Source organism: Anas platyrhynchos, chromosome 17 (genome assembly GCF_047663525.1).
Source record: "Anas platyrhynchos isolate ZD024472 breed Pekin duck chromosome 17, IASCAAS_PekinDuck_T2T, whole genome shotgun sequence".
NCBI lineage: Eukaryota > Metazoa > Chordata > Aves > Anseriformes > Anatidae > Anas > Anas platyrhynchos.
The window spans coordinates 4760969-4780630 of record NC_092603.1 but is presented as its reverse complement, the minus strand read 5'-3'; the positions used below and the strand labels follow the sequence as shown (position 1 = coordinate 4780630).

Genomic DNA, 19662 nt, shown 5'->3' with positions numbered 1-19662 from the left:
CGGTCCCTATCGGAGCCGTCCCCGGCCCGGCTGTGTGTATTTTGGGGGCGGGAGGGGTGAACCTGAACCCAAATAAAAGCAAAAAACAAATAAAAGAGGAGGGGAACCACCATTCTGAGGGGGGGTGCTAGCCATCACCTTGAGGGTTTGTGCCCTACGAGGGCGGCATCGGCTCCGGGTTTGACCTCGGCTTTATGGCCACCCCAAATCCCAAGGGGCAGAGGGTGTGGGGATATTTTGGGGAGGGTCTCGGGGGGGCACACCGAGGTGTTGGGATGTTTCCAGGCTCAGGAACGACAATGGAGACCGTGAGAAGAACCAGGGTCCGGTTGTCCACTACCGCACGACCGTACACCCGAGGACCCCGACCCCGCCGTGCACAACTTCCCACGGCCCCCAAACCAAGCCCACGGTGCCTTTGGGGGGGCTGGGACCCCATTTTGGGGGTGGGCATGGACCCCCCCCCACCTCCCCGTGCCGTGACCCGCCACGCCGGTCGCTACAAGCAGAGGAAGTCGCGCGCTACTACACCTACGAGTAACTACGCGCGGTTGTAAGCTACAACCCGACGGAAAAAAAAGGAGAGGGGATGGGGGGGGGGGGCACGGTGCTGCCTCTCCCCACCTCGATTCCAACCCTGGGGGGCAGTGGGAGGGGGTCGGACGCCCGCTGCCCCCTGCCAGCCTCGCCGGGAGGCTGCGTCATGCGTTGGTGGAGGAGGAGGAGGAGGAGGAGGAAGATGATGAGGACCAGAAGGAGGGGAGCAGGGGATGCTTGGAGGGGGAAAGCGTGGGGGTGTAACCCCTTCTGAGCCCACCCCTCCCCTAATTAACCAACCACCCTCCCCCTTCCCCAAAATTTCGCCTCCTGACCGCAACCGGAGGCAGGTGGCAAGCTGGGGAGGGGGGGCACCGCAACTGCCCCCCAGGGGTGAAGACAAAAGGGAAAAACGCCTTAAAAACAATCACCATTATAAGGCCAAGAGGCTCCGCCCCCCCACAGCCCCACCCTGCTTAGCCCCGCCCTCTTTGGCCCCACCCTTCTTAGCCCCAAATCCCAGCTCTTCGCCTCGCATCCCCCCCCCGAAGGGGTCACTTGTAGAGGAGGTGGACCCGGCTGCCGTCACAGTTGCCCCGTCCCAATTTGTCGGCTTGCTCCGAGACCAGGCAGCGCACCAGGGGCAGGTTGGGCTGGTAGAAGGGGGCCGGGGTCGGGGCGGCCCCCAACCCCGGGGCAAAATGGTTATCGGCCTCCCGGGAGGGGTTGGAGGAGCGGCGGCGCGAGCGGAGCTGCTGGCGGTCCTGGAGCTGCTGGCGGAGCTCCGACACCCGCTCCTCCTTCTGCAAAGGGGGGAGAAAAAAAAAGGGGGAAAAAAGGGATTGGGAAACAGCCCCTGACCCTAAGGGATGGGGGGAGCACCCCAGGGGTGGTGCACCGGGGGTGGGTGCAGCTGTAGGTTGGTAAAACCCCGCTATAATGCATTTAGGGGGTGCCCAACCTTTATGGGGTGTCCAAGCGTTATGGGGTATCCAACTGTTATGGGGTGTCCAACTGTTATGGGATGTCCCCAACTCCTTGACGCTACAACGCCTTTATGGGGTGTCCCCAGTGCCCTGATCTTTATGGGGTATCCAACCTTTATGGGGTATCCCCAACACCATGACGTTTTTATGGGGTTTTCCACCTTTATGGGGCATTCAAGAAGTATGGGATGTCCCCAACGCCCCAATGCTACGACAGCTTTATGGGGTGTCTCACCTTTATGGGATGTCCCTGACACCCTCAATGCTACAAAACCCCTAACGAGGTGACCCCAGCACCCCGACGCTACAACACCCGTGGGGTGCCGCACATCCCCCAGCGCATTTTTGGGGTGCACCCACCTCGGCGATGATCTTCTCCAGCTCCCGGTTCTCCTTCTCCAGCAGCCGGGACTTCTCTTCCTCGTTGTTGTTGGTGGATGAGCCCGTCTTCATCGTGTCCTGCTGCTCCGACTGCCACTCGCCCCGGGTGATGAGGCGCCGCATCTGCGGGGGCCCCCGATTTTCAGATCCTCACCCCAAAACCTAACACCCGACGTCCAGAGGAGGAACCCCGCGAGACGGCCGTCCCCTCTCTGGTGGTTTTTCGGAGACACCCCCCCCTGGCGCCCCTGTCCCCGCTGTCACCTTGGGCACAAAGAGGACGACCAAGGTGATGTAGGAGGAGAAGACGACGGCCAACGAGGCGAAGGCGAAGGCCGCGTCCTGCTGGCTGCTGAGGATCATGGTGACGGGCGCGGTGATGAGGCAGAGGACCTGCGGGTGATATTTTGGGGGTCGCCCCGTGAGATATGGGGCAAAAGGACCCCCCCCGCAGCCCCCCTTTCCCCAGGCTTACCGCCACGTTGTAGATGGCCATGCCCACGGCACGGTGGTCGTTGATCTTCTCGGTGGACACGCTCTTGGTCTCGTACGCCAGGAAGATGCCCAGCAGCAGGAGCAGCCCCTTGAAGCCATAAAATATCCCTGGTGGGGGAGAATAAAGGGTAAAAGGGGGGGGGTCACACATCGGTGGTCAAGCAGGGAATGGGGGACCCCCTTTATCTGCCCCCCATGGGTCTCCTTTAGGACCTCTACCCCAACCCTCCTCATACCCCAAGTCTTGCTTGGAACCCCTTCCCCCCACCATCACCAAATTCCTGCCTGCCTCCCCCAACCCCCAACCCCCTACCTCGACCCCCCCCGTGCCCACCGAGCCACGTGTTCATCTTGGTGGAGCTGCAGTGCTCCAGCTGGGGCAGGATGGAGACGTCCGTGTCCGTCTTGGGCTCCTCTTTGGTGAACTCCTGGGGTGGCAAGGGCAGGAGGGGGCACATGGGTGGGGGAGCCTTGGCTGTGGGACCCCCCTGTGCCCCCCAGCAGCACCCTGATGCCATCGCCCCCCCCCTCAGTGCTGTGAACTTCCCTCCAGCAGTGCCCTGGTGCTGTGAGCATCCCCCCAGCAATACCCCGCTGCTCTGAGCATCCCCCCGCTGCCGTGAACACCCTCCCCCCAGCAGTGCCCTCAGCAACTCCTTCCACACTACCCCCACCTCAATGGTGCGGTGCAGGGGGTCCACGATCTGCCAGATGATCAGCGTCACCACGTCCAGCCCCACCAGCAGCCCCACGGTGGCATACAGCTTCCACGGCTCCAGGGTCTGCTTTGGGGGCACAGGGGCACGCAGGGTCAGCACGGCACCACGGCAATCCCCCACCCCCTCCTCCGGACCCCCCCTCACCTTCCGCTTCTCTTTCTTCTCCTCCTTCTTGGTGAAGACGGTGTGGACCCACCAGATCTTGGTGAACATGCTGCCGTAAGCCAGGCTGAACCCCAGCCCGAGCAGCCACAGCCGGGCCTGCGGAGGGTGTGTGGTGGCCCCATTGCTTGGCTGTGCTTAGACAGTGTCCTCCCCTTCCAGCTGCCCACATCCCATGGTTGTAGCCACAACCGTTCCCCCTCCAGCTGTCCCCTTCCCATGGTTCCATCTCTGACCATTCCCCCTTCAACTGTCCCTATCCCATGGCTGTATCCCAACCATTCTCTCTCCAACTGTGCTCATCCCATGGCTCTACCCCTAGTTATTATTCCCCTTCCAGCTGTCCCCATCCTCTGATTCTGTCTCCAACCATTCCTCCTCCAGCTGTCCTCATCCCATAGCTGTATCCACCATCATTCCCCTTCCAACTGTACCCACAACCACTCCCCTTCCAGCTGTCCCCATCCCATGGTTCCATCTCCAACAGTTCCTCCTCCACCCGTCCCCATCCCACAGTTGCACCCAGAACTCCTCCTCCATCCGTCCCAATCCCATAGCTGTACCCAAAACCATTCCCCCTCCAGCTGCCTCCCTCCTCTGGCCCCCCCTACCTGGCAGACAAAGGGGAAGAGCCCTGGCCCGATGTGGTATCCATCCAGCCCCAGGGGGAAGACGGCAGCGAGTGCCAGCGTGCAGCCCACGGCCGTCATGTTGTTCAGGTAGGGCTGGGAGTTCTGGATGTACCTGGAGGACACACGCAACGGGGACACGGGGCATCACCATCGCGCCAAGCTGACCCCCAATAGGACCCGAGAAACCGAGGCACGAAGGGAGGTCAACGGACGCTGGGCACTGCGTGCTACAGGCTCAGCACCGCCCGAAGTGACACGGGAAGAGGAGATTCCTACCAAGAGCAACCTCCCGTTGCCGTAGGAAGCACATGAGAGCACCCAAACGCCGGGAAAACGGTGACATTTGGGCTGATTCTTGGCCATCGGCCTTGGGGAAGGGGGTGTCACTGACCGGACGTGCCCGTTGTAGATGTTGAAGGCCAAGCAGATGATGGCCAAGAGGATGCCCAGCGAAGCCAGCACTGAGACAGAGATGAAGAGCTTCTGGGACAGGAACCGAAAGGTGGTGATGACCTTGGTGTAGTCAGCTGGTGGGGCACCTCCTGCAGAGCCCGTGGCACAATTAGGGGGCACGGAGGGGCCCTTCCCAATGGCAGGAGCCCTGTGGGTGCTCCCCCAAGTCCCCCCACATCCTCCCACCACCCCTCTCACCGATCCACTTGTCGTTGTTGTACCAGGAGAGGTTGTCCTTGGTGCTGTCGTAGTAGCCGATCTTCTTGTAGACACCTCCTGCAAGGGCAGTGGGGACGGGTCAGGCAGGAGGTGCGATGACCCCATTGGGATTGTTGATGTTGGAAGGCACCCCTGGATCCACCTGGTCCACCCAGAGCTGGGTGCTCGGGACTACGTGCTGGTGGCTTTTGAAGATGAGGCTGGAAACCCAACAACTTCTCTGGGGTGCCAGTGCTTGGCCACCTGCACCATGGCAGAGTGTTTCCTGATGTTCAGCTGGAGCAGCCCATCATCCTTCCTTGACTCTCTCCAGTGTGGCCAGATATCTCTCATATGGGGGAGCCCAGAACTGGACCCAGTACAGCCGGTTTTGGCTGACCAGTACTGAGCGGAGTGGATCACCTCCCTTGACCTGCTGACAATGCTTCGCCTACGGCAGTCCAGGACACTTATCCTTGCTTGCAGCAAGGGCACATCACTGGTTCCTGTTCCACTTGGTGTCCCCACCAGGTCCCAGGACATGCTGGTGACTGTCCTCCAGCTGGATGTGGTGCCACTGATCACCACCATCCAGATGGTTCAGCCAGTTCCCAACCCACCCCACCGTCTGCCCATCCATCAACAGCTTCTCTAGGATCTTATGGCAGTGCCGAAAGCCTTCCTAAAGTCCACCTAGACAACGTCCATCGCTCTCCCTTCATCTACCAGACCAGCAGAAGGTGGTCAAGTTGGCCAAGTCTGACATCCCCTTGTTGAATCCACGCTGACCACTCCTGGTGACCTTCTTTGTCCTTTCCTGTCCCTCCTACCTCCTGACCACCTCCCTCCATCACACGCATGAGTGATTGCATGCTAAGGCTTCGTGTCCTGTTGGCCCAAAGGGTTGTTGTGGTGTCCATCCTGGGGCACCAGTTCGCTGTTGTATGCTATTTATCATGCAAACGAGAGGGTTTGATGTGTGCAACAGATGTGATGTTGCCTGCTACAAGCATCTCGTGATGAAGGGAACACATGGGACATGGTGACCGTGTTGCACACCTGCGCTCACTCACCTTGAAGCTGCTCGATGAGTGTCCAGGCCATGCGGGACCCACTGGCGTCAAAGACAACGTGGCCCTGTGGGATGAGCATCAGGACACGGACCTGTCAGGCAGCAGCACCACGTGCCCAGCGGGTGCTAGGAGGCAAAGTTTTCACCCATCTGGCACTTTTTGGGGGTGTTTCAGGGGACACCCTCAAAGGTTAAGGAGCTGGGGACATGGGACACCTTGGTGGGGAGAAGGTGGACAGGGTTGGGGGATGCTCTGGGGTGCAACGCACCGAGACACCCTCAAAAGCGGAGGAGTTGAGGGCCCGGTAGATCTCATCGGTGATGTTCTTGTTGTTGTAGTTGAAGTCCTCCAGGCGCAGCCCCTTCTTGACCAGCTCTGCTGAGGTCTTGTTGAGGGCCAGGGCCAGCGCCCAGATGGCATCATAGGCCAGCGGCGCCTCCTGGAAGCCGCCCGTCTCCTCTGGGTTCTTCCCCAGCCTCTTCTGCAGCTTCTCGATGAACTCCTGGGACGTCTGGGACAGGGACAGGGAGGTGGCGATGTGGTGGATGCGATGGAGAAGACCCTTGGGGTCCAAGCTACCTTGCCTGCCCTCCCTGTTGGGATGTGTCCCCCCCCAGCCTTGTACCATGTTGGAGATACTGCGGGTGTTCTCAGGGTTGAGCATGACGATCTCGGTGGTGACGTGCCCCTCCACGGCCTCGGCCATCTCCGCCTCGGTGCAGTTGATGGCCGGGTCTTTGATGCGGAACCAGTTGTCGGCGTACCAGCCGATGAGGAACCAGACGTACTTCTTGCCATACAGCTTCTCCTTGTAGACCTGGGCGGGCCGCGGGGCAGCTGCTTTCATCCCGTCACCCTTTGCTCATCTAGCATCCTTCTTCCCAGCTCGTTCATCCATCCAGCCATCAGTCCATCCACAGCCTGTCCATCCATCCAGACCTTTGTCCATCCTGACCTTTGTCCATCCATCCTGATGTTTCTCCATCCATACCTCTGCCCATCATTCCAGACCTCTGGCCATCCACACCCCGTTCATCCATCCAGACCTTCGTCCACCCACTCTTCACCCTGTGCCTCCACTCAACCATCTCTCTTCCCACCATCCCACTTACCCACCCATCTGACCACACTCGCATCTCCCCACGCTTCCACCCACCCATCCCACCACCACCTTTCTGCCCTCTCTCCCACGTGCCCCACCACCCTTTTCTCCATCCCACCATCCATCACCCTACATCCACCCTCCTCCATTCCATGTGCTCCCTCACGCCCCACTGGTGCCTGCCCCACTGGTGTCCCCCCCTTTCCACCCATGTGCTCCTCACCTCGCAGAAGACCTTACGCGCCTCTGTCTCGTAGAAGAGCCCCACAATGATACGGGCGTCCTGGCGCTGCAGGGAGACAACTCAGCCTGGGGTGGGACATCTGCTCCCTGGGCTTACGCAAACCCAACCCCACCCACCCCTCATTTGCATAAATTTGAATAGGAAGGTGGAGCTGGCAGTTAAAACTCAGTGTTGCCCGTCATGGACACGGCTCCTCATCCAGGTGGAAGAGATGCAGGTTCACATCCCCACCTTGACCTGGATGCTTGGGCATCCTGGAGTGGCTCTGCTCCCTTTTTGGGGTTCAGGGCATGGCTCCAGAAGCACCCCAGTGGTTTTGGGCACTGGAAGGAGGGCTTTGGGGATGCAGGTGAGGTGGGCTCACCTTGAGGTTGCGCACAGGTGCGGCAGGGTCAGAGAAGAAGCTCTGGCGGAAGGTGATCTCCAGGCCGGCTTCCTTCACCCGCTGGTCCAGGTCATCAAGGGTCTGGTGGGGGGGCCAGCAGGGCGGGGAGTGGGCAGACAGGGGGCAGGCAGATGGGGTGGGGGAGGTCAGAAGGGAAAGAGAGTGCAGAGTGAGCCCGGGGAGGGTGGAGGGGCACCAAGCAAGGGATACGGGTAGGTTGGGTTGGGTCGGGTCAGGTCAGGTAAAGTTGAGTTGGGTTGGGTCGAGTCAGGATGAGTTGGGTCGGGTCAAGTCGGGTTGGGTTGGGTCAGGTTGAGTTGGGTTGGGTTGAGTTGGGATGAGTTGGGTTGAGTTGGGTCAGGTTGGGTTAGGTTGAGTTGGATTGGGTTGAGTTGGGTCAGGTCGGGTCAGGTCTGGTTGAGTTGGGTTGGGTCAGGTCTGGTTGAGTTGGGTCAGGTCACGAACCATGGGGTCATCAGGATGGGGGCAAGCAGCGATGCAGCAGATTTTGGGGATGTCGTGGAGGGCATGGCAGCAGGGTCGAAGCAGGTTTGAGGGGGGGTCTCCAGCGTGCGTACCGAGGTGAAGACCTCCGTGGTCTGCTGGATGGTGGCGATCTTGGTCCAGCCCCACTTCTTGAAGAGCTGGACACGCGTGGGGTTGTGCAGAGTGGCCGAGGGGTGGGTGCGGAAGAAAGTGGGGAAGCGCTGGCGGTTGGAGAGGGCAGGGGAGCTTGAGCCGTAGGAGAGCTGCGAGGGGAGGGGGAAGAGCAGAGGGGGGTTGTGAGCCCCCCAAAAAGTCGAAAGCAACAAGCACACACGAAGCAACAACCAGAAGGCAACAAGCGTGCACGTAACAACCTGAAAGCAACAAGCAGACACACAGCAACAACTGCAAATGGAAGAACACCCTGAAAGCAACAAGCGCACGCGTTAACAACTCAAAAGCAACCACACGTGCAGCAACAACCCGAAAGCAACAAGCACATATACAAAAACAACCCGAAAGCAACAGCTGCGCACACAGCAACACCCCGGAAGCAACGCCACGTGTAGCAACAACCCGAAAACAACAACCTGACGGCAAGAAGCACACGCAGAGCAACAACCACGCACGTAGCAGCACTCGCACACGTCCTTGGCACGCGGTGGCTGCAGCCGTGCGTGCAACACAACAACGCGTTGCTGCGTGCAATGCGACACGCGTGCACGACCACTGCTGAGCACCAGTGCAACCACGCCACCTCCGTCCCCAGCAGCATCGGGGGGGTCAGCACCCTGTGTTACCCCCCCAAGGTGTGCCCCCCCTAGGACCCTGGGTGTTGCCCCTCACCACAATCAGGTTCCACATGCGGGCGGCTTCGGCCACAAGCGTGGAGACGCTGCTGCAGCCGGGCATGAGGATGATCTTGATGGGGTCATTGTAGAGCAGCTCATAGAGGTACTTGGTGGCCTGGCCTGGGTCACACTGGGGGGGGGGGGGAACAGGGACACAAGGATCAAGCAGCTGCTGGACTCCCCCCCTGTTTCCTCACCGCCCCTTTTCCCCATCCCAGTTCCCCCAGTTTAACCCATCGCCCCCATTCCCCTCCTGGTGGTGGGGTTGGATCCGCTTCCCAAAAAAAAACTATATAAAAGGGAAGGGGGGGGGAGTCTGGGTTCCCATGGGGGGGCCCCGCGATGCTCCGGCTCCCTCCCTGGGGGGGCTGTGAATAATTCAGGGCACGGAGGCGCCGTCGCCACGGCAACCCAGTGGCAGACCCAGCAGCATCCGCTGCCGTGGCAACCGGGCTGGATGGGGGGGGGGATGCAGGAAAAAAAAAAGGGGGGGGGGATGGGGACAGAAAGGGGGAATGGGGGGTGCAAGACAGATGGACACTGGGATAAGGGACAGATGGATGGGGATGGGGGCATCAGAGGGACTCCCACTGCTTCCCCTTGCTATGGGGCAGGTTTATGCCCGTGACCCCCCCCCCCAGCACATCCAAGCCCCCCACCAGTGCCCCAAATACCCTGGCCCCATCCTAGCCCCCTTCCCCACCCTTGCCTCGGTCCCTCTGCCCCTGCCCTGTATAGCCCTATATATCTGTGGTGTCATTGCCACCCTGCCCCATATATCTGCTCCCCCCCCCCCCCCCAGCCCCCAATTTATCTGCCTCGTCCTTGTCACCCTGCCCTATATGTCCCGTCCCACCTTGGTCACCCCATCCCATGTCCCTGCCCTATAGCTCTGCTCCATCCTGGCCACCCTGCCCCGTGTCCCTGCCCCATCCTGCTGTCCCTATACCCTGCCCTATAGCTCTGCCCCCATCCCCACCACCCCCTGCTGCCCCCCATCCCCACCACCCCTCACCACGCCCCCATCCCTGACCCATCCCCACTGCCTCCCACCGTGTCCCTGTCTCCCCCACCCCTCCCCACGTTCCCATCCCTGTCCCCATCCCATTGCCCCTCACCACGTCCCCATCCCCACTGCCCCCCACCATGTCCCCGTCCCCCTCACCATGTCCCCATCCCTGTCCCCATCCCCATCACCCCTCCTCACGTTCCCATTCCCACTCCCCCCCATCCCCATTGCCCCATCCCCATCCCCACCACCCCTCCCCACATCCCCATCCCTTTTCCCATCCCATTGCCCCTCACCACGTCCCCATCCCCATTGCCCCCATCACCCCCATCCCCATCCCCACCTCCCCATCCCCACTTCCTCCCCTACACCCCCATAACCCCCCCACCTCCCCTTACCCCCGCCGCCCCCTCCCCACCTTGCTGTCATGGTGGATGAGGCGCAGCTCGTAGTCGGGCAGGATGTCCCTCCGGCTGTTGACGTCCTCCAGCGCCATGCGGACGGCGGGCAGGCACGCTTGCCCCCCCGGCCACCCCCCGCTCATGGGGAAGAGTGCCCCGACGTGCACGGCCTTCTTGCCTGTCCCCCCCGGCGGGCGCGACACCAGCAGGGCGCTGAGCACCAGCAGCCAGCGTGGGGAGCCGGGGGGGACCGCGGGGACGCTCGCCATGGTGGGTCAGGGCGAGGGGGGGGGCAGGTTGGCCATGGCGGGGGGCTCGGGGAGGGGGACGGAGGCACCGGAGGAATGGCAATGAGGGTTTTTTTGGGGGGGGGGGGTGGAGGGGTGGCAAGGGAAGAGGGGTGGGGAGGGGAAAGAAGGAAGGATGGAGAGAAGGGTGCAGAGCAGAAAGGGGGGGTGCAGAGCAGAAAGGGGGGGTGCAGAGCAGAGAAGGATGCAAAGCAGAGAAGAGGATGCAAAGCAAAAAAGAGGTTGCAAAGCAAAAAAGGGGGATGGATGCAAAGCAGGAAAGGATGCAAAGCAGAAAAAGGAGAGTGCAAAGCAGGAGAGGAGGGTGCGAGGCAGGAAAAAAGGTGCAAAACAGGCAAAGGGTGCAAAGCAGGAAGGGAGGATGGATGCAAAGCAGAAAGGGAAGAGTGCAAAGCCGAAAAGGAGGATGGATGCAAAGCTGGAAAGGACGCAAAGCAAAAAGGAGGATGGATGCAAAGCAGAAAAGGAGGATGCAAAGCAGAAAAGGAGGACGCAGAGCAGAAAAGGAGGACGGATGCGAGGCAGAAAGGTTGCAAAACAGAAAGGAGGATGGATGCAAAGCCGAAAAGGAGGGGGGGGGGGTGCAAAACAGAAAAACAGGAGGCTGGAGGGCAGGGGGACGAAAGGACGGGGGAGGACGGAGGCTGGAGAGCGGCGAGGCAGGCGGAGGGCGAGCGGAAGGACGGACGGATGGACGGAGGGGCTGGGGGTGGCGGGGGGGGGTGGGGGGGGGGCTGGAGGGAAAAAAAAGGGACAGGGAGCGGAGAGGCAGAGGGACGGAGCCGGAGGGACGGAGGAAAGCGGGGATGGAGGATGCTGGGGGGGGGGGGGAGGCGGGGGCGGATGGGTGATGGAGGACGGGGAGGGAGGGAGATGAGGCGGAGGCTGGGGGGGCGCAGAGGGAGGCTGGGAGAAGGAGGAGGAGGAGGAGGAGGCGGAGAGGAGGCGGATCCCGCCCCAACGCCCCCCGTTGCACGATGGGGGGGGGGCTCCCGATGCCCCCCACCCCCCCCCGGATGAAGAGAGGGGTACGTGGGGGGAGAGGGGGCCCTGAGGATGCTGCCCCCCACCCCACTCCAACCCCCGTGCCGTGAACCACTGGGGAGCTGGGGGGGGCTGGGGTTGCCCCCACCCAGGGGAGAGGGGACCGGGGTTTGGGGGGGGGGGGGGGCACATGGGGCCAAACTCACCTGAGAGAGGGCGACGAACTGTGGGGGAGGGGGAACTGAGTCACAGAGAGACCCCCCCATGGGGACCAGGACTCCCCAGGGACATGAACCCCCACCCCAGAGACCCCCCCAGCCCCATGGGCACCCCGTGGGGTTCTGAACTCCTACCACAGAGATCCCACAGGGATCTGAACCCCCTACTGCAGAGACCTCCAAAACCCAGGGGCACCCATAACGGCCTGAATCCCCATCCCAAAGACCCCATAGGGGCCTTATCCCATAGTGCAGACCCCATAAGGGCCTTAACCTCCATCCTAGACAACCCCCAACCCCACAGGCACCCCATAAGGACCTGAACCCGTCTCCCAGAGAACCCCAACCCCATAGGCACTCCACAGGGTCCTGAACCCCTACTGCAGATACCCCTGAAGCCCATGGACACCCTATAGGGACCTGAACCCCCATCTCAAAGACCCTACAGGGACCTGAACCCCCACCACAGAGGCCCCTCAACCCCATGGACACCCCACAGAGACCTGAACTCCCACCCCAGAGACCCCTCAAACCCCACAAACACCTCGTAGAGTCCCAAAACCCTATCCCAGTACCCCCCCGGACACCTGAACCCCCACCCCAGAGATCCCCAAACCCCATGGACACTCACGCTCACAGACGGGTTTCGGGGTGCTCCACCGCCCCAGCTTGGTGCAGTTACTGCGGGGGCTGCCCAGCAGGCGGAACCCGGGGTTGCAGCTGTACTCAGTCCACGTCCCCTCCACTGGCACCCGCTCCATCGCCCGCGCCACCGCCTGCCCGTTCTCCAGGCTCAGGTGCATTTTGGGGCAAGTCCGCACTAAAACGGGGGCGCAAAGCCTCAGCCCCATGTCTTTTCCCCATAAAAACCCTGATTTTTTTTTTTTTTTGGGGGGGGGGGGGGGAGGTGGAGGCTCACAGCAGCGGCTGGGGTGTCCCATGGCAGTCCAGGTGCCGTTGCGCTGGCATTTGCGCACCTTGGGCCCCACGATCTCACGGTCGGGGCGGCAGACGTACTCGATCTCATAGTCGAAGGGGAGGAAGCGGACGCTCTGGACCTCCTCCGGGGTCAGCCCCCGGTAGCGGATGCCCCCGTCCCGCGGCGGGTGGATGATTTCGCAGCCTGCGGCGGGGACGAGACGGAGGACGCGGCCGAGGAGGCGGCGGGGACGCGGCGGAGGAGGATGCGGTAGGGACGTGCTGGAGGACATGGTGGAGGACGCGGTGGGGATGTAGTGGGGGGCATGGTGGAGGAGGACATGGCAGGGATGTGCTGGAGCACGTGGTGGAGGATGTGGTAGAAGAGAACGTGGTGGGGATGTAGTGGGGGACGTGGTAGAGGAGGATGTGGTGAGGATGTGCTGGAGGACGTGGTGGACATGGTGGAGGACACAGTGGAGGAGGACATGGTAGGGATGTTCTGGTGGACATAGTGAAGGACGCAGTAGAAGAGGATCCAGTGGGGACGTAGTGGAGGACATGGTAGAGGACGTGGTAGAGGAAGACATGGTGGAGGATGTGGTAGAAGAGGACATGGTGGGGATGTAGCGGGGGACGTGGTAGAGGAGGATGTGGTGAGGATGTGCTGGAGGACATGGTTGAAGAGGACATGGTAGGGATGTGCTGGAGCATGTGGTTAAGGATGTGGTGGGGATGTAGTGGGGGACATGGTGGAGGACACAGTGGAGGAGGACACGGTAGGGAAGTACTGGAGGACGTGGTAGAGGACGTGGTAGAGGAAGACATGGTGGAGGATGTGGTAGAAGAGGACATGGTGGGGATGTAGTGGGGGATGTGGTGGAGGACACAGTGGAGGAGGACATGGTAGGGATGTGCTGGAGGACATGGTGGAGGACAGGGTAGAGGAGGACATGGCAGGGAAGTACTGGAGGATGTGGTGGAGGACGTGGTGGAGATGTAGTGGGGGACATGGTGGAAGAGGACATGGTAGGGATGTGCTGGAGGACATGGTGGAGGATGTGGTAGAGGAGGACATGGTAGGGATGTAGTGGAGGATGTGGTGGAGGACGTAGTGGGGATGTGCTGGAGGACATGGGAGAAGAGGACATGGTAGGGAAGTACTGGAGGACATGGTGGAGGATGTGGTGGGGGACATGGTGGAGGACACAGTAGAGGAGGACATGGTTGGGATATGGAGGAGGACAGGGTGGAGGACAGGGCAGAGGACACCGCAAAGGAAAACACGGTCGGGATTTGGTGGAGGACGCGGTGGGGATGTGGAGGAGGACACACCGGAGGACGTGGTTGAAGACTTGGTGGGGGACACCACGGAGGTTACTGGGGACATTGTAGGGACACCGTGGAGGACATGGTAGAGGACACCATGGGGATGTGGTGGGTGGAGGACGTGGTAGAGGACGAGGTGGAGGACACCACGGGCACGTGGCGGAGGACGTGGTGGAGGACACCGCGGGGATTGTTGGGACTGCGGCGGGGACATGCCGGAGACGTGATGGAGGCGGTGGAGGACGCAGCGGTGGAGGACGCGGCAGAGGACGCGTCGGCCTCCCACCTACCTTCCGTCAGGTTGACGCGTACGGCCGCCTGGCCGCACGCCGCACTCAGCGCCAGCAGCACCAGCAGCACCTGCAGGGGCAGTGGCCCCACACTTACGGGGGCACTTATGGGGCCGGGGGGGGAATATAGGGGGATACAGGGGGATGCGTGGGGACACTGTGGGCATCCGTGTCCTCCACCTCCCCCCAGGTTGGCCGCTCGGGTGCCTTACCCTGCCGTGGGGCAGGATCCGTCCTGTCCCCTCCATGCTGGCCGTCGGTGGGGACGTCACCGCTGCTGTCACCTGCGGGGACAGCCCCTATAGAGCCTGCCCCACACACTCCGCAGCCCCTGGAGAGCACTCCCCCCCCTGCCTTGAGACCCCTATGCGGGGTACACCCCCTATAGGGTAACATTTCCTATATAGGGTACGTGCCCTATATAGGGTATGTTCCACCCACCCTTCACCCCCTATAAATTATGCCCCACATGCCCTATATACAGTGCCACCCTATCAATTACGCCTTGCATGCCCTGCATCCCCTATAAATTATGCCCCTGGTGCTCTACAACCCCTATATATTACATCCCCTCTACAGCAACCCCACATACCCTGCATCCCTTATAGAGCACACCCCCTATAGAGCACACCCCACATGCCCTGCATGCCCTATACAGAGTATGCCCCCTATAGAGTACTCCTCTACAGAGTATGACCCACATGCCCTATATCTCATATACAGAGCACACCCCCTATAGAACACACCCCTTATAGAGCACACCCCACGTGCCCTGCATCCCCTAGAGAGCGCGCCCCACAAGCCTTTGCATCCCCTATATAAAGCCCCTCAACTACAAATGACACCCTACTCGCCCCGCGTCCCCTATAGGTTATATACCCTACAGCACAGCACGCCCCACGTGCCCTGCGTCCCCTATAGGGCACGCCGCGCCGCACGTGCCCGCAGACAAAACAGATCATCCCCTATGGAGCACACCCGGCCATGCGCGTGCGCACACACAAGTGCAGCGTCCCCTATAGAGCGCTGCCCCGGGGCACGCACGCGCCGAGCCCCTATAGAGCACGCCCCGGGGCTCTCCAAGGGCTGCAGCCACACGCAGCATCCCCTATGGCACACGCAGGCTCTCCCCAACCTATAGGTGCCCTTACACGCGGCCCTATAGGTCCCCAAGGCGCACCCCACAAATCCTGGAGGTGCACGTGCAAAGTGCAAACTGCAGCCTGCCTGCGCGTGGTGCGAGCCTGCACCCTGCTTTGTGTGTGCAAATTGCAAGCTGCACCCTGCTTGCACATGCAGCGTGCAAGGTGCACCCCCTTTGTGCATGCACAGTGCAAGGTGCACCCCATGTGCACGTGCAAAGTGCAAGGTGCACCCCCTTTGTGCATGCACAGTGCAAGGTGCACCCCATGTGCACATGCAAAGTGCAAGGTGCACCCCCTTTGTGCATGCACAGTGCAAGCTGCACCCCACTTGTACGTGCAGCGTGCAAGGTGCACCCCCTTTGTACATGCACCGTGCAAGGTGCACCCTGCTTGCAAAGTGCAAACTGCACCCCCTTTGTACATGCATGGTGCACCCCACGTACATATGCACTGTGCAAGCTGCACCCCTCTTTGCACGTGGAAAGTGCAAGCTGCACCCCATCAATGCACGGCCAGTGCAAGCTACACCCCCCTTGCACATGCAAGGTGCACGCCACACCCCGTTTGCACGCGCACAGTGCACGCCACACCCTGCTTGCACACGCACGCGCCCGTGCAAGCTGCACCCGCACCGGCTCCTCCCTGCGTGCAGCGCGGTGCAAGCCCCACCCGGGCAATCCCCCCCCCCCCCCCCCCCCCGCTTTGCACGCCCGCTTTGCACGCCCGGCCTGCACAAAGGAGCCTGCCCTGAAGCTGGGGGTGCGATGCCTTTTTTTTTGGGGGGGGGGGGGGACGACGTTCCCCTGAGCATCCCCCCCCCCCTCCGCAGCGCTGCTAGGCCCTGGGGTAATTAAGCCGGGCACTAATGAGGGCTGACGCTAACTAAGCCAGTTGCTTGGATACTGCTGAGCTCAGGCCCTGCAGGCCCCCCCACCCCCCCCGGACCCTCGGCCCCCCCCCCCCCTCTTTATTGCCCCCCCCACCCCCCTTTCGGGAAGGGGGGGGGTCATGGATGGGGAGGGGCAAAATTGGGATGGGGGAGGTCTAAGAATATGGGGGGGGGATCCTGGAATGGGGGGGAGGGTGAATATGGGGGGGGGGCTGAAAATAGAAAGAGGGGGTCTTTGAAAAAGGGGGGGGGTCCTGAAAATGGGGGGGGGGGGCTGGAAAAGGAAGGGGGCTCTGGAAATAGGGGGGGCTCTGAAATAGAGGGGGAGGGTCCCTAAAAACAAGGGGGGGTGTCCCTGAATATAAGGGGGGGTCCCTGGATAAGGGGGGCTCTTTAAAAATGGGTGGGGGTCCCTGCATGTGGGGGGGCGGCTGAATAAAGAGAGGGGGTCCTGAACATGGGGGGGGTCCTGGATATACCGGGGGGGAGCCTTGGATATAGGGAGGGGTCCCAGGCCTGGAGGGGGGGGTCAGAGGCCCCAGAATAGGGGAGAGTTTATTGGGGGGGGGGGGGGCCCGGATTGGGGGGGTCACAGGAAGGGGGGGGGTCCCAAACTGGATTAAGGGGGGGGGCACACAATGGGGTGCAAGGCTCCAGGAAGGGGGAGGGGGGGCTCCCAGCCTGGGGGGCTTCGATACAAAGGTTTTTTTTTTTGGGGGGGGGGGAATTGGGGTGTGTGTAATGCGGGGAGCCCCCCCCGTGCCCCCCCCCTCCTTTTACCCCCTCCCGTGGCCTTACCTGGGTCGTCCGGGCTGGCGGAGCCGGAGCGGAGCCTGTGCAAGGTATGGGGGTGGGGGGGGCACGGAAATTTGGGGGGGGGAGGATTTGGGGGGTTCGGGAGATTTGGGGGAGGGGGTGGGGAAAATTTGGGGGAGGGAGGAAATTGAAGAGGGGGATTTGGGGAGGGGGGAAATTTGGGGGGTTGGAATTGAAGGGGGGGAGAGATTTGGGTGGGGGGCGGAAATTTGGGGGGGTAAATTGGGGGGGCCTAAATTGGAGGGGTGCAAATTTGGGGCGGGGGGGGGGGGCTAAATTGTGGGGGGGGGGGATTTAGGGGAGGGGAGCAGCAATTTGGGGAGGGTCCGGAGATTTTTTTTTTTTTTTTGGGGGGGGGGGGCGGTCCGGGATGGCGGGAGGGGGGGGGGAGGGGTCCGGGAGTTTTTTTGGGGGGGGGGGGGTCACGGGGGGCCGAAGGAGCCCCCCCGGAGGCCGGGGCAGGAGCGGGGCTGCCGCGGCTCCCGGCGGCGCGGGGGCGGTGCCCGGGGGGGGCCCAGGTGGGCGGGGGCGGGCGGGGGGCGGAGCCTGAGGGGGGGGCGGGGCCGGGGGGGGGGACAAGGAGAGAGTGGGGGGGGAGGACACCGGACCCCCCCCCCCCCCCCCCCCAACCCTCCCCAGGCAGCCGGAGGCGGAGGGGAGGGGGGGCTTGGGGGGGGCTGGGGGGCGTTTTGGGGGCGTCCGGGGGGGGGGGGGGCGCATCCTGCCCAGGGGATGACGCAGCCGGGCAGTTGATCCCTGCTGGCCCCACACTTGGGGGGCTGCCCCACACTTTGGGGGTGGGGGAGTGGGGGCACCCGTCCTGCTGGGTGGAATTCGGGACCCCCCCCCCCCAAAAAAAAAATCCATTTTGGATGGATTTGGGGGATTTTTGAGCGCTCAGAAAAAGGGCAGTTTTCACCCCAAAGAGCGGGAGAGGAGAAGTGATTTCATCCCTCAGAGGGAAATAAAAATTTGGGGATAATTCACCCGGTTTTGGGGCGTTTCTTCCTTTCCTCCCTCCCCCCCCCCCCCCCCCCCGTGTCCATTTGGGGCAGAATTGCCTCAAAACCCAGGGTTTTGGTCAGCCAGAAAGTGCCAAAATTGGGACCCTGTGGCCTGGGGGGGGAGGGGGGGGTGTCAGTCTTTGGGTTTTAATTTTAGTTTTGGTTAATTTCCTTATTTCTTTATTTTTGGGGTGTTTCTGTTCATTTGTTTAATTTGCATTTGATTCTTTTTTACTTTTTTAAAATCACTTTTAAATTATTTGCTTATTTATTTATTATAATTTTTAATACATTGTTTATTTTTTGTTGTTTTGCCTTTGTCTTTTTTATTTGTTATTTCTTTAATTTTGGGGGTTTCATTTTTTTAATTTTTATTTTAATTTGGGGGATTTAATTTAAATTAAATTAAATTAAATTTATTTTTTACATTTTGCTTTCATTTTCTATTTATTTTTTAATTTTATTTTTTATTATATTTCTATCTTTTGTTTTCGGTTTTTCATTTATTTTTTGTTTGCTTTTTTATTTTTGCTTTATCTTCGTTTTTTATTTTTTCATTTATATCTTTTCATCTTTTAATATTTGGGGGCGTTCTTTTATGATTACTTTTATCATTTCGGAATTGTCTTCTTTTTATTTTTATTTTTTTATGTTTCTAAAATTAAATTTAAAGAAATAACCAATAATTTAATTTAATTTCCTTATTCCGTTTCTCTCTCCTGTTGGGGGCGCGGAGCCTCGGCCCCCCCCCCGGCCCCGCCGCCTTGGTGCAGCCCGGCCGCGCCTGCACGGCCGCGGGAAGGGGCCGGGAGAGCCCAACCGGGAGGCGCGGGGGGGGCGGGCCTGCGGCTCGGGGCTCCCTGCAGATACCGGGTGGGGGGAGCCGGGGGGGGCAATGGGGGTAATGGGGAGGGGCGATGGACCCCATAGGTAATGAGGGGGCTGGGCAGTGCCCCATAATTAATGGGGGGGGTCCTAAATAGGTTCCCATAGGTAATAGGGGGGCTGGTCAGTGCCCTGTCTTTATTTGGGGGGGGGGGGGGGGGTCTGTCTGGGCAAGATTTGGAAATAAAGGGGGGGTCCAGGGTAGCAGCTGCTGGTATTTGGGGGGCACTTGGTAGTTCCCTGTTGGTAACTGGGGGGGTCTGGGCAGCGTCCCCTAGTTAATGGGGGGGCTCCTTCACCCACCCTCACCCCAGGGGGAGTCTGGGAGCTGCCCGGGTAGGTTTGGTGATGGGTGACACCATGGAGGGGGGGACATCAAGTGGGGGACACCAAGGGGGAGTGTCACCATGGGTTGGGTGACACCATGGGTTGGGTGACACCAAGGGGATAGGTGACATCATGGGTTGGGTGTCACCATGGGTTGGGTGTCACCATGGGTTGAGTGACACCAAAGGGATAGGTGACATCATGGGTTGGGTGACACCAAGGGGATAGGTGACACGGTTGGGTGACACCATGGGTTGAGTGACACCAAAGGGATAGGTGACATCATGGGTTGGGTGACACCAAGGGGATAGGTGACATTGTGGGTTGGGTGACACCAGGCGTATGGGTGACACCAAGGGGTGGGTGACACTGTGGGAATGGGTGACACCATGGTGTGGATCGGTCACCCAATCTTTCGCTTGTGGAGGCCCAATC

The 19662-nt window shown here is 60.8% G+C and overlaps 1 protein-coding gene across 1 annotated transcript; it reads right to left on the bottom strand.

Moving 5' to 3' along the window:
• Positions 1-312: 312 nt before the first annotated feature.
• On the bottom strand, positions 313-14451 carry GABBR1 (gamma-aminobutyric acid type B receptor subunit 1). Its single transcript, XM_038171800.2, is given in 24 exon segments — positions 313-1150; positions 1207-1270; positions 1272-1340; positions 1884-2027; positions 2169-2297; positions 2380-2507; positions 2734-2827; positions 3074-3181; positions 3263-3379; positions 3892-4024; positions 4304-4454; positions 4564-4641; positions 5637-5700; positions 5905-6147; positions 6262-6453; positions 6962-7027; positions 7347-7448; positions 7946-8116; positions 8700-8834; positions 10132-10292; positions 11613-11630; positions 12256-12444; positions 12544-14231; positions 14374-14451. Coding segments are annotated over 23 exon segments (3765 nt in total). The 5' UTR covers positions 13694-14231; positions 14374-14451; the 3' UTR covers positions 313-1091.
• Positions 14452-19662: the final 5211 nt, after the last annotated feature.